The following is an 18,505-nucleotide window of genomic DNA, read 5'->3' as shown; positions in this document are numbered from 1 at the left end:
GAGCCAAGGAACTAAGACAGGGGAAGTTGTCTCTAGGCCTACATATGCTATGCTTCCATTTATTCTGTAGACTGTGAAATCTGTTTCCACAAAGAGCAGTTAAAATTGGGTTGGGAGGGAAAAGCAGCCTAGAAGAGCAAAAAAGGGACAGGGTGAGAAAAAAGCTTTTTTCCACATGGAACACATCAGAGATTTCTGGGGACACTGTGACCTCATCTTTACCTTTGTAAATATCCTACCCTATTTTTTTTTTCTTTTTCTCATGATGGGTTCCACTGGTTGACACAAGACAATTTTTTTTCCTTAGACAACGAATCTATAGAAATGAGTGTGCTCAAGTTTTATTTCATTTTTAATACATTCTCAAAAAAAAAAAAAAACTTCATGGATACCATTAGCCAATCACAATTTCAAACATACTATGAGATTTTCACTCTTCCATTCTGTTTTCAGGATACAGTTTTTGCCTAAATTTGGGAATGGGTTTATGAATTCTTCACTGGGTATACAAGAAAACTCTTCATTCTGGCTTTAACCAGGATTTCTCGACCTTGGCATTATTGACATTTTGGGCCAGGTAATTCTTTGTTGTGGGGGTTGTCTTGTGAACTGTTGGATATTCAGCAGCATTCTTGGCCTGTACTCATTAGATGCCACAGCACCAGTTGTGAAAACCCAAAATGTCTCCTGACATTGCCAAATGCCTCCTAGGGGGAAATTTCTCCCCCCACCTTAGAAACACTGGCTTTAAGAAAATCATTAAAATACAGAAAGGCAATATTAAAGTAGATACCAATTTGAAAGATCAAAAGCTGTGTTGCCCAAGTATTTCAAAACTCAAAGAATATTTCAGTTGATCCTACTCTTTGCCTATCTAGTTGCCATTCCCCATACTTTCCTAATTACACAGTGGGCTGATTATTCATTGATCTCTGACCTGGCAGAATCCTCTCCCAGCCCCAGAAGAGTTGTCAGTCATGAGAATTCCATCTCTCTTTGCCAATGGTGGTTAAGGTACAGGAATCACGTTGCCTGGTTCTAGACAATGAGATGTAAAAGGGAGGAAATGTTTGGGAAGGCCTCGAGATTTTAAAAAATATTAATACATAAGATCCTCTCTAAGTCTTCTTGATATCTCTCTTTTCCCCCCACTAGGATTTTGGCCTTTGAATGGGACTGTATTGCTTGGGGCTTCAGCAGCCATCTCACAATCATAAGGAACTAAACAAAAGGATGAAATAAGTGCCAATAGCTCAAGGAAGGTAATGCAGAAAGAACAAAAGAGCGTCAGTCCTCCATGAGGTCTTTGAACCGTTGAACCAGCCTTGGAATGTCCACCTCAGGCTGCTTATTTAAAATAATTCAATACTTTTATTGCTCAGCTCTACCAATGACTGGCAAACTATGGTTTGTGGGTCACATCCAGGAACTGTGAATTGTTTTTACATTTAAAAATTTTTTTTAAAATAACCATATGTAGCCCACAAAGCCTGAAATATTTTTCCTATGTGGCCCTGCACAGAACAAGTTTGCCAATCCCCAACCTGAGGCCTACATGTAGCAGATATCTTGTGATTTGCTATCCAAAACATTCCTAACAATACAAGTACTGCTATCTCCATTTTGCAGTTATGGAAACTGAAACTGAGTCTGCCAATGGGAGGCTCAACAGGGCAAGTTAAATATAAATCTGACGCTATTTTGATTCATTGTAAAGTTAAGCCAAATTGAGGCATCACAAAAGTATTCAACAAACTTTTCTATTCCTTGGACTTCACATAAAACTGGTCCTACAGGCTTGATGTTACAAATCAGACTAGACGCAATGTGTTCACAAATACCTTCAAAGGAGGGGAGACTGTCCCATTATCTGGAGCACCCAAGCATTTCCTTCATTAGGAAGTCAGAGCTAGAGCCTCCAAGGAGGAAAAGTCACTACAGAAAAACACTAGAAACATATTCACTGACTTGATAAATTACCTCTTGGACTTGCTGAAACAGTTCCTGCACTTCCTCGCTGACTCACTCTGAGAGTGAATCGTCGGTGAAAAATATTCAAAGCCTTCCTCCATTAACTCTAACTCCCATGTTAATCCACAGTCTGGCCACCTTGGTAAAGGGTTTAAATAGTGACAAAATCTTATGTGCACTCAGAGCATCAGGTCCAGAAGAGGGCACACAAAGCTCATGGTGGAGAGCCTATAAGATGAGTGTTGTCCAAAGTTAGAATAAACACCAGCCACCATCTAACCATGGATCTCCAATTGAGCACCAAGGGCTGGGCTTATCTCAGTTGATCTCACCAGCATTTCTTTGCCTTTGTGTGGTCAGTAAAGAACAAATTCCCTCCATCTACACCCAGTACTGGTTGTGCTTCAGTGTTGGGTTGGTTTGTCGGCAGAGCTTGACCATGTCGGGATCCAGATTCACCCACGGCTCCCAGGGAGCACATTTTTCCACAGGCTCAGAGACTACAGATTTTTCCATGTGCTCACATTGTGGGGCCCTGAAAATGCTGACTGGAGGGCTGCTGGAGCTTTTCAGGAGGGGTGTCACCGTGACAGTAGGAATAGTTATGCTCCTTTCTGGCCTAGCACCTGGGGTTGTGGGTTCTAGATTGGTCTGGGGCTTGATAAGAGGTTTCGCCTTTTCTACTTTACAGCCTAGCAGCCAGACACACAAGGCCACTGAAGTTACTATCAGCAGGAATATCACCGCAGTCAACGGTACGATGACCATTAGAGAGTAGTGACCACTCTCTCTGGGCAGGGTGGGTGTCCCAGCACTGGCTTTAGTGGCATCTGGTGGCCAAATGGCTCTAGTGGGAGAGGCCCTGCCATCTAAAGTGGGCTCTTTACCACTGTGTCGTTGCCAGGGATCAGCTTCCTGCCGTCTGGTCTGGGTCAGATTCCTCAGAGTTCCTGTCTGTGCTGTGGGTCCTGAGGAAACCACATGCTTTTCCTGAGAGAGACCTGCGGTCACAAGGTTATCTGCAGTGACTAATAAAGAAACATCAGGTGTAAAAGTTTGCAAAAAAAAGGGATCTGGTGGCACTATGGTGAAGGGAAGACAGCCTATCGCTGGCTGCACATGGTCTGCCCTGAGCAAGAAAGTGAAAGAGTCGTTCAGCCAATCAGTGCCTGTTAGGTTGGCATGTGGCTCGAGCATCAGCAGTCCTTGGTCAACATCCCTCTGAGTGAATAGAGTAGTGTCTTCCATCACGGTGGCCTGGCCCACTCTTCGTAGAAGTCTGCTGTGGATGGGGGGGTCTGTCACTTCAAATTCGGGATCACTGTTAGTCCTATTAGCAAGCTCAGTAGCATCAAGGTCCTTTCTTCTCAGCCGATGGGCCACTCTGTTGGAAACAGTCAGGTTTGATGTAACCCACAGTAAAGGCTGCACCCTGATGCTCAGTGTCTGTCCTGTCAGGTTGCTTTCTGAGGTAAACAGTGAGAACTGGAGCTGGTCCTCTGAGGCAGTCAGGTTTGTCATGTGGTAAGAGAGCCTTCCTGAATCCAGCTCCTCCTGTCCAAAGCTGATGACCACCTGGTTTTCAATGAGCAGATACCCATGTTGGAGGGGCCTGGTTATCCTATAAGTGATTTTGGGGCTCCTCCCATTGGTCATTGCTGACAGGTGAGCACTGGTGATGGGGATGGTTGTCTGGCCTTGTGGGAGAAGCAGGTCAGTGAGGTTAACAAGGGTGATGGAGATGGGAATGACATCCAGGTGGAAGAGCTTGTAGAGTGGGCGGTGCTGGCCATCGGTCACACTAAAGTAAAACACCCCGGAGGATGGGCTTCCATCCTGCATGAACCACACCTGAGAGTCATCAATGTCAGCTTGTGTGAAATGGTGAACAGGTGTGTCTAGATGGTGAGCCATTGCCAAAAAGCCATTGTTAGGATTATGGATGACTGTATATCTGATCTCCTCTGGAGGACTGTCTTGATCTTCCACTTTCAGGTTTTCAGGTCCTAAAACCAACCTATTGCCCTGCAGAACTTTCAACCGAAGCCCTTTGGTCTTTAATTCTGGTGCCTGGTCATTTACAGGACTGATGGTGATGTTAAACATCTCTTCAAGAAAGTCAGCCTCTGGCTTAGTGGTGGACTTGCTCTTTTGGTTGGGCCAAACGGCAAAGGTAAAATTATCAGCCAGTGATTCAGAGTCATCATGAAGGTATGTGATTCCAAAATTATTAAGTATATACTGGGAGAAATTGGGTTTTCTTTGGGTAATATTTCTCTCTCCAACCATAATACTTCCATGGTGAGGAAGAGATGTAACTTGGAACCAAATTTCATATGAAGAGCGCTGAGATTTGGGCAATTTAAATAAGAGATTGGAAGCATCTAACTTAGATTGGTCAATGAGAACTCTGTCTCCCTCCTTGACAACAGCTCCTATTAAAAAACAAATACAAAGAACAAAGTGGCGTTTCATTAGAACTCTCACGTGACAGCTCTAAGACTTTCTGTCCCTTGAATGTGCCTGTCCCAGTGAATTATTTAAAACACTTTGGTTGCTCAAGTACCTGAATTAGCATTACTACCCAAGGCATATGAAAAAAAAAAAAGTTTGAAATACGAACTCACACTGTTAAGTCTACATTCAAGAAAGAGAATTTTAAAACCTTGAGATTCACTTATACAATGTTAATCTCCTAACTTACCTACTACTGGACTTTGTCTTGCCATGGAAGCAGGTGCAAGTTTCAATACCCCTTTCCTTTCAAGAACTTACCTTATTTGTCGTTTTCATTTTCCATCAAGTTTTCAGTTGTGGGCATGGTGAAGTCCCCATTCAGAGGTACAAATAAGAATTCTTTAAAGCTAATTTGCCATTCCCCCCTCCCCCCACTACAACCATTAAGGCTTATGAGAGGAAAGAGAAAGAGCACACATAAAGCAAGAAATTTTTATAGCCATATAAGTTTTATTTCAAGGGCTGATATGGCATTGACAATTAAAAAGGGATTTCCAAAGTGTCCCTACTTTAATAACTATAGATAAAGTATTGACCATATCATGGAAGAATTACCTGTATTTGCAAGTAGACGACTCTGCCGACCAGGCTCATTAATTTCATATGAAATAGTTATATGAAATTCCTCTGGGCCTAGATCTGCTGGTGGGGAGGATGCCGTGAACATGAAAGAGTCTTCTGCAGTCCAGCCTGTGTTTTCCCAGTCCACATGCTGGTATAATATCAGCTGTTCACTGACCTGGTCAGATAGTAGGAAAAATCAGTCCCTGGCTTCAGGGATAACACCAGGATGAACACATGCCCTAACTGGACAAGACACATGTCTTTTCAGGTTTTATTTTACTCAGACTCAAAGCATTGCACATGTCCCTGCAAATGCAGGCACATTTAAAGTGTGGGAACTGATTTGTCAAACCTAGGTGATTCTATTACCAAAATAATCTACTTATCAGAAAAAGCACATTGATTTTGAAATGACTAATGCCCAAGGTATTTGCAGTATAAAACATTTATAATGAACCTTCAGTTCCATGTCAGAGAGCATCAATAACTATCAACTCCTAACCAATCTTGTTTCATATATAGTCCTACCCACTTTTCTGCCCAATAGATTATTTTGAAGCAAATCACAGATACCATATTATTTCATCTGTAAATGCCCTAGCAAGTATTTTTTTTTTAATATGACTCTTTTAAAATATCCAGCTAGTGTTCAAATATCTCTGGTGGACCAGTACATTTTTATTTATTTATTTATTTATTTAAAGTTGCTTTGTTTGAGTCAGGATCCTAAATACACACCTCACATTTGTTTGGCACCTCTCATAAGTTTCTTTTAATCCATAGGTTCCCTTTCTCAATGTTTTTCTTGTAATTTATTTGTTGAAGAAATTGGGTTATTTGTCTTTTAGTTTCCCACATTCTGGATTTTTTCCGACTGCATCCAGATAGTGTTGTTTAACATGTTCCTCTGGTCCCTATACTTCCTATTTATTAGCAGTTAAATCTAGAGGCCTAAAAAGAATCAAGTTCAACTTTTTTGGAAAGAATATTTTACATGCCTTACTGTATAGTTTCTCTTGCATTGTGCTGCAAGGGAAAATAATGGTGCGTTTCTTCTCTTTGGGGTATGTTAAAATTGATAAATGGTGTCAACTATTGTTAGATTGATCCATCTATTTTAAACCTTCTTATAACCCTATCAACTAATAGTTTAACAGACTCATTGATACAGTTACAAAAAAACCATTATTTTTGTAGTGGCAAAACACTGATATTATTTATTTTATCATTTCTTCTTCATTCTTATCTGGAATTCTTCTATAAAGAACTTTCTCTTATCAGCTGTTTGATTGCACTGGTACACAGCACATGCAAGAAAGACAGGATAAGTGTTTGACTCTTTCCCTTTATATATCATTTTTCAAAAGCGTGAGTCCTCTGGCTCCAATCTCCAAACAATGACCATTTGTTTTGTTTTGTTTGTTTGAGAATATCATTAACTCATGAATTTTAATGTATGATATATGCTCATTCCATTGCAAGTATTATCTGGTTGATGTTCAGATTTTCACACCTTACTTTTTTCCTAGATTTCATGGAAGTTCCTAATGCCTGTGGCCCATCAATGGCCTTTTTATCTCAACTGATGGAGATGGGTTACACCCAGTGTTTTATTGCCCAGGTGGGCAGTCCTCCAACAATATCGACTAAATGTTTTAAAACTGTCCCCCCACAGCAGTTCTTGTTGTGGCTCAGTGGAAACGAATCTGACTAGGAACCATGAGGATGCGGGTTTAATCCCTGGCCTTGCTCAGTGGGTTAAGGATCTGGCGTTGCTGTGAGCTGTGGTATAGGTCACAGACACGGCTCGGACCCTGTGTTGCTGTGGCTGTGGCATAGGCCAGCAGCTGTAATTGCTATTTGACCCCTAGCCTGAGAACCTCCATATACCATGAGTGTGGCCCTAAAAAGAAAAAAGAATAAAAATTTTGAAAACTAAATAAATAAATAAACTGTCACCACACAAAGGAAAACTAGAGAAAAAATATTTAATCCTTGGAGTTGCCGCTGTGGCACAGTGGGTTAAGAATCTGACCACAGTGGTTCAGGTTACGGGAAAGGCATGGATGTGATCCCCAGCTCAGCATAGTGAGTTAAAGGATCTGGCGTTGCCATATAGGTCACAGTTGCAGCTTGGATTCAATCCCTAGCGTGGGAATTTCTATATGCCTGTGAGCGGCCATAAAAAAACATCTAGTCAAACTTTAATTCCTACAAGTCATATCTTTTACTGGCCTGCTATCTTATTATAATATTTGAACTTACAGGTAGGTTCTGCTGAAGTATTTGAGTGTCCGTATCAAAAGTGCCTAGGATAAATTATCGTATAATTTATAAAGCAGTTTAATCTATTTCACCAATCAGTATTGGTAAATGCAGAGGTTCCACATCCACACATTCAACCTACAACGGACAAAAATATTTGGAAAAAAATAACATAACGTTCCAAAAAGCAAGACTGGAATTTGTCACATGCTGGCAACACTTTTAACACAGCGTTTATATTTTATTAGGTATTAGAAATAATCTAGAAATGATTTAAAGCAAACAGAAGGATGTGTGTAGGTTATATGCAAACACTATTCCATTCTATGTAAGGAGCTTGCGCATCCTCAGATTTTAGGATCTGTGGCAGTGAGGGAGGTTGGAGGGGGCTTGTCCTGGAACCAATGCTCCAGAGATATGGAGGGATGACTACTGTATTCATTACAGAGGTTTGGTGGTACACTGCTCTGACTCTCTGCTCATTACAGTGGATGTATCTAGTACCAGAAATGCCCTATGGCTAGCGAGTTTCCATTGAATAAAGACCTATGTTCCCAGAATGGTCAAAACTGTAGATGAAGAGTTTATTGTTTCTTACCTATTCAAGGATAAAGCAAGGAAGTGCTGTCACTTAGGGATGTTAAGTGGGGAGAAGAAAATATCATCTCTCATCATTTCCTCATAAAATAAGCAAGATTATGTGTGAGAAATTGGAGTTTCCCCAAAGACAGTCATTTCTCATCCTAACTAGTAACTTAATCCCCCCAGAAGTTCCTGGGAATAAAGGCAATTTTATTTAGTAGATCTGTCATTTGTATTCCTAGCTTAAGATACATGACAAAAGATTAGTCATAAGTATATTCCTCCTCCCAGAAGCATGTAACTGTGCTATGGATTTTAGACCAGAGGGTGGTTCCTAAAATGTTCCCATTCTGCTTGAGAGGCTTAATAGTATGAAGAAAGAGAGATAGTTTCTTAATATTAAAAGTCACATGGTCTATTAACCAGGAGGAAAGGTTTACTTGGATGCAGCCATTTGTGTCCATTACTCCTTTGGTATAAGTGAAAATGAGTTTCCCGGAAAATATAAATAATAAATTATTAGAATAATCTAAGATCTTCTGATGTCTATTGTAAGGAGAATGATTTTCCCAGGGAAAGAATGGTTGTCAGATGAGAAGATCTGGGGTAAAGGTCAGAAATCTTATGAAGGAAGTAACTGGGGAAGAGTCTTAAATATAGTTTTGTATTTCAGAAGCCTAGTGGAGGAGAGGTCTGTTATAGGTTCTATTTTTGAAGAGGCATTTCAAGAGTGAGAAATTGTGAATAACAAATTGACTTATTTCACACTGGAGCATGATGGAGAGAACTGAATTAGATTCATCTTGAGTGTCTAAGCTTTAAGACCAGACAGCAGGTAACTGAAAGGGCTGAACCAGAAGTCAAGAGGAGTAAGGGTGCCTGGAGAACGTCAACTTGCCAGTCAGGCCCTGAAAGAGGGCAAGTGTTTTGAGCTGAGTGGGGTCTCTAATGTTAGAAAACAGCTTTAGCTTCACCAGCTTTAGGAGTCAGGCTCTAAGGTGTGGGGGGGGGGGAGGGTGCGGGGGAGGCAGGAAAGGGAGAAGGGAGAATAAGACCAAGACTTTATGAGAAAAAGTGTAGGGCCAACCTGAGGAGAGAAGGTTCTCAGGAATTACTTGGTACCTCAAATAGAAAGCAGCCTTAGGAACAACTTCCAACAGCGCTGCATATTTCCACTGTGTTAAATATAGACAGATAAGCCACTTAGCTGAATACCTGGGCTCTGGGATTACAGATGGGGGATAGTGGTGTTTTTATTTCCTATGGATTTAGGTTAGCCTAGATATTTTATCTTTTACATACAGGCTCTTTCTGGACTGTCATTAGAATTCCAATGTAGAAGGAAAAACAGAAAACTAGAAAAAAAAATCACTATTTGGCAACCAACACAGTAAGAAATACCTCAGGCAAGGATCTTAAAATGGCTGCTAAAACTAGTGAGCTAAACTGTGATGAGAAACAGGCTATTTACATAGTCGCAAAGTATCTCCTCACAGATACTTACTCCTTTCAAAGGGGAAAATAGTACCTTCATGATGGGGAAACCTGAAAGACAGCACCTGACCAAGTGATGAAAGAAAACATCATCAGTGATGGGAAAGCAGGCACTGTGCCTCCTGACGGGAAGCTCTGGGAAGAATCGAGCTTCTCTCGTGCCTTTCTCACCCCAAATGCACAACCTAAATCACAAGGAAACACAGACAAAACCAAATTGTGGGACTTCCTCCATATACCTGGCCTGGTCTCCTCAGAAAATGGCAAGATCACAAGACTCAGTGTGACTAGCAGAATAGGTGACTAAAGACACCTGATAACTAAATGCTATGTTTTATGCTGTGGGGTTTTTTCCTTTGATGTAGAGGGCATTCCTTGAAACAGCTTGTGAAATTTGACTAAGATCTATAGATTATATAATTGCATTGTATCAAAGTTAATTTCATGCTGCTGAAAATTCTACTGTGATTATATAAGAGAAAGGTCCCTTATTTTTAGGAACTATACAAAGCTAAATATAAAGGTACTAAATATAGAGGTAAATAAATACAAATATATTACTAATTATAGTGGTAAAGGAGCATCGTGTCTGCAAACCAGCTCTCAAGTTTTCAAAAATGTGTGTGTGTGTGTGAGAGAGAGAGAGAGAGAGACAATGGTAAAGCAAAGGTTATTAAAAGGTAGTTAAATGCTAACATTTGGTGAAAATGGATGAATAGTACAAGAAAATTTTTTTGTATTCTTTTGCAATTGTTCTGTGAGTCTAAAGTTATTTCGAAATAAAAAGATAAAAGAATAATTTAGGAGTTCCCATTGTGATGCAGTGGAAATGAATCTGACTAGGAACCATGAGGGTTCAATCCCTGGCCTCGCTCAGTGGGCTAAGGATTTGGCATTGCCTTGAGCTGTGGTATAGGTCATAGACGCGGCTTGGATCTGATGTCGCTGTGGCTGTGGTATAGGCCGGCAGCTATAGCTCCGATTCAGCCCCTAGCCTGGGAACCTCCATATGCTGTGGGTGTGGCCCTAAAAAAGCAAAAAAAAAGAGAGAGAGAATAATTTAAAAAAGTAAACCCCGTGGTGTTTGGCTATACAAACTTCAAGAAGTGACCAAGAACCCCTTTTCTTGGATGACTCAGTATATGCAGAGTATGCCCCATGCCTTGGGCATTCTGAAATCAAGAAGTGGTTGTTGCCTATCCCACATGGTCCCCTCCACCTCCAGTTTGGTCCATTTCTCTAGGACTTTAATGAGGTTGTATTCCTACCTAACTTATGAATGGGTGTACGTGTGGTTCCAAATCCTAGACCTCTGAGTAGTGCCTTTACTTGAAGGGACAATATGATAATAACCTTTGGATCTCTAAAGCCGAAACCTTCTGGATCTCATATCCTTGATGCCTATAGAAACACAAAGAAAAACATTTGTCAGAGGCTAAAGAGACAGATTTAGCTAAGAAGGTCAGGGTCCCTGTTGACTGTTCTGTGATAGGGTAAAGTTTATAGCTGAGAGGCTGCTGAGGTGCTCAGAGAAGTTGGGAGAGGCTAAGAGAGGCTACAACCCTATTATCTGTAAGAAGGTCACCACACCAAAAACCTATAAAAATGAAAAGACAGAGAACTATAACTCAGATGAGGGAGAAAGAAAAAACCCCAGAAAATCAGCTAAGCCATGAGGAGATTCTTAGCCTCCAGGAAAAAGACTTTCGACTGTTGATGCTGAAGATGATGCAAGACATTGGAAATAAACTAGAGGCAAAGATGGATAACTTACAGGAAACACTGAGCAAAGAGATACAAGATATAAAACAAACACGAAGAGATGCAAAATACAATAACTGAAATAAATTCAGTAGAAGCAGCTAACAGCAGAATACAGAAGTCAGAAGAACGAATAAGTGAGGTGGAGGACAGATTAGTAGAAATTACGAATGTGGAACAGAAAAGAGAAAAAAGATTGAAAACAAATGAAGAGAGTCTCAGAGAACTCTGGGACAATGTTAAACGCACCAACATCCGTATTATAGGGGTGGAAGAAGGAGGAGAGAGAGAGAAGGGGACAGAAAAAGTATTCCAAGAGATAATAGCCGAAAACTTCCCAAACATGGGAAAGGAACCACTCACTCAAATCCAGGAAGCACAATGAGTACCATACAAAAAGATAAAGTTTCTGAGGTTCCATGTAGGTTAACCAAAAAATCCTAAGGGCTAAGACTTGGAAAACAACAAGCTCCTGTGCTCTGAAGGTTGAGCACAGAGGAAAAAACACCTCTCTATGTGGCCTTTCTTATTTCCACCAGGACCAGCACTAATGTTTGCAGAAAGCAGCTGGGCATAGAAGGTTCAGGGTTTCTGGAAAAGGTCACAAGTCTGGGGCAGCCCAGGGTGCACAGCTTAGAGGGTGCCTAGGTATCAGCCTAAATAAAGTGGGACTGGAGTAAATCCCAAGAGTGATTCCCCTTAGTGGAAATGGGTGGAAGAGGGACTGAAGGAAAATTTAGTTCCCAAACGGTGATATCTGGAAATCTCCAGCTAGAAATGGGTAACTGAAAACCAGGTCCAAATAATTATTTATGGCTCTCCATGACTGGGTCATTCTATGCATAAAAAATACTAGAACAAAAGGCTTTTCAAGGAGCTTAAAATAGATCCATCTACAGCCCTACCTGGCAGAGAGGTCCAAATCCACATTTGTATGGAAGTAGACATAGATTTTCATGGGCCTTAAACCATTACGAGCATGGAGGCTTTTAATAAAACTATCAAATATAAAAGGTGATTCAGAAGTTCCCATTGTGGCTCAGCAGGTTAAGAACTCAACATAGTATCCATGAGGCTGTGGGTTCAATCCCTGGCCTCATTCAGTAGGTTAAGGTTCCCATGTTGCAGCAAGCTCTGGCTTAGGTTGAAGATGTTTCTTGGATTTGGTGTTGCTGTGGCTGTGGCGTAGGCCTCAACTACAGATCCAATTCATCCCCAAGCCTGGGAACTTCCATATGCTGCAGGTTCAGCTGGAAAAAGAAAAGAAAAAAAAAAAAAAGTGATTCATTATGAAAGAGTAGAAGGCAGTATGGACATCTTGCTTTTGTTATATATGAGTGTAGTAGGCTAAAAATGCCCACCAAAGATATCAGGTCCAAATCTCTTGAACCTGTGAATGTTATCTTACATGGCAAAGACTTTGCAGGTGTGATTAAGTTAAGAAGCCTAGACTGAAGAGTATCCTTGATTATCCAGGCAGGCCCTAGCTGCAGTCATATACATCCTCACAAGGGGGAGGCAGAGAGTCTAATGACACAGACAGAAAAGTGAAGCATGTATCTTTTTCAATGAAAGTTTTGCCCAGATATATGCCCAGGAGTAGGATTGCTAGATCATGTGGTAGTTCTATATTTTTAGTTTTCTGAGGTATCTCCATACAGTTTTCCATAGTGGTTGTACCAATTTATGTTCCCACCAACAGTGTAGAAGGGTTCCCTTTTGTCCACACCCTCTCTAGCATTTGTTATTTGTACACTTTTTTTTTTTTTTTTTTTTGGCCTCCCTGCGGCATATGGAACTCCACAGCCAGGGATCAGATTGCAGCCATAACCTCGAACCTAAGCCACAGGATCCTTACCCCACTGTGAGCTGGGGATTGACCCATGTCCCAGCACTCCCAAGACACTGCAGATACCATTGCACCATAGCAAGAGCTCCATTTGTAATTCTGACCAGTGTGAAGTGGTACTTCATTGAGGTTTGATTTATATTTCTCTAATACTTAGTGATGTTGAGAACTTTCTCATGTGCCTGTTAGCCATCTGTATGTCTTCTTTGCAGAAATATCTGTTTGGGTCTTCTGCCAATTTTTTAAATTGGGTTGTTTGGGTTTTTTTGCTATTGAGTTGTATGAGTTGTTTGTATATTTTGGAGATTAAGCCCTTCTCAGTTGTATTGTTTGAAACTATTTTCTCCCATTCTGTAGGTTGTCTTTCTTTCTCTTTCTTTCTTTCTTTCTTTCTATGGTTTCCTTTGTTGTGAAAAAGCTTGTAAGTTTGATTAGGTCCCATTGGTTTACTTTTGTTTTTATTTCTGTTGCTTTGGGTGACTGACATAAGAACATTTGTATGGTTGATGTCATATGTTCTCTTCTAGGAGTTTTATGGTGTCTTGTCTTATGGTTAAATCTTTAAGCCGGTTTCAGTTTATTTTTGTGCATGGTGTGAGGGTGTGTTGTAGTTTCATTGATTTACTTGCACCTGTCCAGTTTTCCCAGCACCACTTGCTGAAAAGACTGTCTTTTTCCCATTTTATATTCTTGCCTCCGTTGTTAAAGATTAACTGACCTTAGGTGTCTGGGCTCTCTATTCTATTTCACTGGTCTGTATGTCTGTTTTGGTACCAGTACCACACTGTCCTGATTACTGCAGCTTCATAATCATTAAAAAAGATACATGCACCCCTGTGTTCATTACAGCACTATTCACAACAGCCAAGACATGGAAACAACCTAAACATCCATCAACAGATGAATGGATTAATATACACAACAGAATACTACTCAGCCATAAAAAGAATAAAACAATGCCATTTGCAGCAACATGGATGGAACTAGAGACTTTCATACTAAGTGAAGTAAGTCAGAAAGAGAAAGACAAATACCATATGATATCATTTTATATCTGGAATCTAATATACGGCATAAATGAACCTATCTACAGAAAAGAAACAAACTCACAGACATGGAGAACAGACTTGTGATTGCCAAGGGGGAGGGAGAGGGAGTGGGAGGGACTGGGAGTTTGGGGTTAACAGATGCACACTATTGCATTTGGAATGGATAAGCAATGAAATCCTGCTGTATTGCACAGGGAACTATGTCCAGTCACTTGTGATGGAACATGATGGTGGATAATGTGAGAAAAAGGATGTATATATGTGTATAACTAGGTCAGTTTTCTGTACAGCAGAAATTGACAAAACATTGTAAATCAACTATAATAAAATATTTTTAAAAATTAAAAGAACAACAACAACAAAAAAGACAAAAGAAAAAAAAGAGAGTTCCCGTCGTGGCGCAGTGGTTAACGAATCCTACTAGGAACCATGAGGTTACGGGTTCGGTCCCTGCCCTTGCTCAGTGGGCTAAGGATCTGGCGTTGCCGTGAGCTGTGGTGTAGGTTGCAGACGTGGCTCGGATCCTGCATTGCTGTGGCTCTGGCGTAGGCTGGTGGCTACAGCTCCGATTTGACCCCTAGCCTGGGAACCTCCATATGCTGAGGGAGTGGCCCAAAGAAATAGCAACAACAACAACAAAAAAGACAAAAGACAAAAAAAAAAATTAAAAGAACACGTAGCTTAAAGCCACAAAAGGAAAAGAAAGAAAGAAAGAAGGAAGGAAGGAAGGAAGGAAGGAAGGAAGGAAGGAAGGAAGGAAGGAAGGAAGGAAGGAAAGAAAAGAAAGGAAAGGGCATTGTGACTGTGGAGACAGTGAGACAGTGATTGCAGTGATGAGGCTACATGCCAGGAAATGCTGGCAGCTACCCGAAGCTGGAAGAGGCAAGGAGGAAATTCTCCCCGAGAGCTCCCAGAGGGAGCATGGTCCTGCTGACACCTTGATTTCAGCCCAGTGAAATGGAGTTCCAACTTCTGGCCTCCAGAACTATGAGATAATACACTTCTTCTGTTTTAAGCTGCCAAGTTTGTGGTAACTTATTACATCAGCCTTAGGAAATTAATACAAGGAAGAAGGATAAACCATGCTCACTGAAATGGGAATTAGTTCAATCTACTTTTTCAAAGAAAGAGCCAAAAGTTTAAGAGAAAGAAACATTTTTGGTTATTCAAAGCCATTGGACTAGGACCCACCAGCCAATTTCACATTTGAACAATGAATAGGTGAATAAGTGGCAATGCAACAGAATAATTTCTACACATGGAAAAAATATGTTAGCACATAATTCAGTGGACTCTAAGAGCCAAACCAAAATTGCCAAAAAAAAAAAAAAAAAACCTTGTGGAAATGTTCAGAATGACCTCTGAGCCTAGTTGCTATTGAGCTCATCGATGAGGAGACCCCAAGAAAGCAGGGATGTGGTGTGGGTAAGGCAGGGGTGACCACTAACACAAAGAAACTTATCCTTCCCTGCTCAGAAAAGTAAAGGACCAAAGTTTAATGATCCCATTGTACTTGCTCTCCATTAAGGTGTAATAAATTAATTTCTATCCTATAGTAAATGTGTTCACAATTTCTTTTTTCATTGTTTTTTTTTTTTTTTCCCCACTGTACAGCATGGGGACCCAGTTACACATACATGTATATACACAGTATTTTTTTTTCACAATTTGTTAAAATTTAAGTGTTGTCTTGAGCAAGAAACCAAGAGTCTAGAAGAAGAGGTAATTAGACAAAATTTATAACCCATAATCGATTGTATTATTTTTCAGTGTGTTCTGGAAACCTATATCTGTGTTGCAGCAGCAAGCGAGATGAAGATGGATGATCTTCTACCCACAACAGCACAATGGCTAAAATGTAATTATTGGCTTTATGAAAAAGAAAAAAGGCCAGGAGTCATAAACCTCAAAACCAGAACACTTTGCTTTTTAATGATTCTAAATTATCTAAATAAGCACTGGAATGAAAATCGCTCAATTACCCTTGAGATCTACTAGGAAGAGATTAGTGCTTTAGAGAATTCAATTCACTCTTACTTTGTTTATACATTCTTTGAAAGGAACAATAATTTCTCTAAATTTGTAAAAAGTTTTCATTTCATTTTAAAATGTGATGATTCTTCTATTGAAATTGTCATAAGCCAGGCAGTGAATAGATCTGCCTAATTCCCGGACGGTTTTTCTGAGTCGGGCTGCCCCGGGGAGGAGCCTCTTCGGTTTGCAGCGGCCCTGCTACCCGCCCAAACCCCCAGAGGGTGCCTTAGTGGATCAGCTGTATAGGACTGCCAGCTCCAGGCAGGACCCCCTACAGCCCAGAAAAGCTGCAACAAGCTCGGCCGAGTCGGGAAAAGATCTCAGACGGTCTTTCTGAGTCGGGCTGCCCCGGGGAGGAGCCTCTTGGGTTTGCAGCGGCCCTGCTACCCGCCCAAGCCCCCAGGGGGTGCCCTAGTGGATCAGCTGCATAGGACTGCCAGCTCCAGGCAGGACCCCCTACAGCCCAGAAAAGCTGCAACAAGTTCGGCCGAGTCGGGAAAAGATCTCAGACGGTCTTTCTGAGTCGGGCTGCCCCGGGGAGGAGCCTCTTCAGTTTCCAGCGGCCCTGCTACCCGCCCAAGCCCCCAGGGGGTGCCCTAGTGGATCAGCTGTATAGGACTGCCAGCTCCAGGCAGGACCCCCTACAGCCCAGAAAAGCTGCAACAAGCCTGGCCAGGCCGGGAGAAGATCTCAGACGGTCTTTCTGAGTCGGGCTGCCCTGGGGAGGAGCCTCTAGGGTTTCCAGTGGCCCTGCTACCCGCCCAAGCCCCTAGGGGGTGCCCCACTGCCGCAGAATAGCTGCTCAGCACCACCAGCCCCCTGGAAGAGCCCCTGCAGCCCAGAAAAGATGCAACAAGCTTGGCCAGACTGTGAAAAGATCTGCCTACATTCTCAGGCCATCCTTCTGAGTTGGGCTGCCCTAGGGAAGAGCCTCTTAGGTTCTCAGTGACCCAGATAGCTGCTCCAGCCCCCAGGGTGTGCTATACTCCTGAGGAACAGCTGCCCAACACCACCAACCCCCTGCAAGAATCCCACAGCCTAAAAACACCAGAGCAAGCTCTGCATGACCAAGTGAAATCTGCTACCATCGTGGTGTGGACCTCCCAGTCCTGTCTGCCCTCAGGAAGCCCTCCTTTGCTTCAAAGAAACACTGTTAGCCCCATAAACACTCCAGAAAAGCCACACTGCCTCAAAAAAGATTGACTAACAACGCTAGCCCTCAGGAAATATTCCACGGCAGTGACAAGGCAAACACTGCCCGATAACGGAGAGTACAACTCCCTCAGGAGAAAGAAAACAACAAGCAAGATGAAGAAGCTGAGAAACCACCCCCAGTCAAACCAACAGGAGAACTCACCTAAAACAGTCAACAATGAAACAGATCTCGGCAGTCTGACAGACCTGGAGTTCAAAAGAGAAACAGTGAAAATACTGAAGGAATTAAGAGAAGATATGAACAGCAATGCAGATACCCTCAGAAAGGAACTAGAAAATATAAGGAGGAGCCAAGAAAAACTAGAACATTCATTTGCAGAGATGCAAACTGAACTAAGGACAGTAAAAACCAGAATGAATAATGCAGAAGAACGAATCAGTGATATGGAAGATAGAATAATGGAAATCACTCAATCCGGTCAACAGACAGAAAACCGAATCAAAAAACTGGAAAGCAATATAAGAGACCTATGGGATAATATAAAGCGGGCCAATCTACGCATAATAGGAATTCCAGAAGGAGTAGAAAAAGATAAGGGGATGGAAAATATATTTGAAGAAATTATCGCTGGAAACTTCCCAAATCTAAAGGATGCTGGGTTCAAGATACAAGAAGCACAGAGGGCCCCAAACAAACTGAACCCAAATAGACCCACAGCAAGACACATAATAAAAATGGCAAAAATTAGTGATAAAGAGAGGATCCTAAAGGCAGCAAGAGAAAAACAGAATGTTACCTACAAGGGAACCCCCATAAGAATATCAGCTGACTTCTCTACAGAAACACTACAGGCTAGGAGGGAATGGCAAGAGATATTTAAAGTGCTAAAAGGAAAAAATATGCAACCTAGAATACTCTATCCAGCAAGAATATCATTTAAAATAGAAGGGGAAATAAAAATTTTTTCCAACAAACAAAAACTTAAAGAATACTGCAACACAAAACCCAGGTTAAAGGAAATATTGAAAGGGCTTCTCTAAACCAAAAAGAAAGGAAGGAAAGGGAAGAAAAAAAAAGGAAGAAGAGGAAGAACTAGGACTGAGGAAACCGCAATCAGAGAGCAGTCACTCAAATAAGCCAGCATACAGATTTAATCATGAACAGGCCTCAAACAAAATAAAATTAAAAAGAAAAAAATAAAAAAGAGTCATCAAAACCATAAAATGTGGGCAAGGGATGTTAGGAAGTAAATAACCCTTTTTG

At 41.4% G+C, this 18,505-nt stretch overlaps 1 protein-coding gene across 1 annotated transcript in view; it reads right to left on the bottom strand.

The window, feature by feature from the left end:
- Positions 1-336: 336 nt before the first annotated feature.
- LOC125138086 (chondroitin sulfate proteoglycan 4-like) overlaps positions 337-18,505 on the bottom strand; it is a 73,022-nt gene continuing 54,853 nt past the window's right edge. Inside the window, exons 11-12 of the mRNA XM_047799336.1 lie at positions 5,044-5,227; positions 337-4,406 (exon numbers count right to left, since the gene is read on the bottom strand). Coding sequence (XP_047655292.1) covers positions 2,353-4,406; positions 5,044-5,227 — 2,238 coding nt within the window. The 3' untranslated portion in view covers positions 337-2,352. The remainder of the gene's footprint in view (positions 4,407-5,043; positions 5,228-18,505) is intronic.

Source organism: Phacochoerus africanus, chromosome 1, assembly GCF_016906955.1.
Source record: "Phacochoerus africanus isolate WHEZ1 chromosome 1, ROS_Pafr_v1, whole genome shotgun sequence".
NCBI classification, from domain to species: domain Eukaryota; kingdom Metazoa; phylum Chordata; class Mammalia; order Artiodactyla; family Suidae; genus Phacochoerus; species Phacochoerus africanus.
The sequence above is the reverse complement of the archived record's forward strand: the minus strand, read 5'-3'. Positions and strand labels throughout refer to the sequence as shown.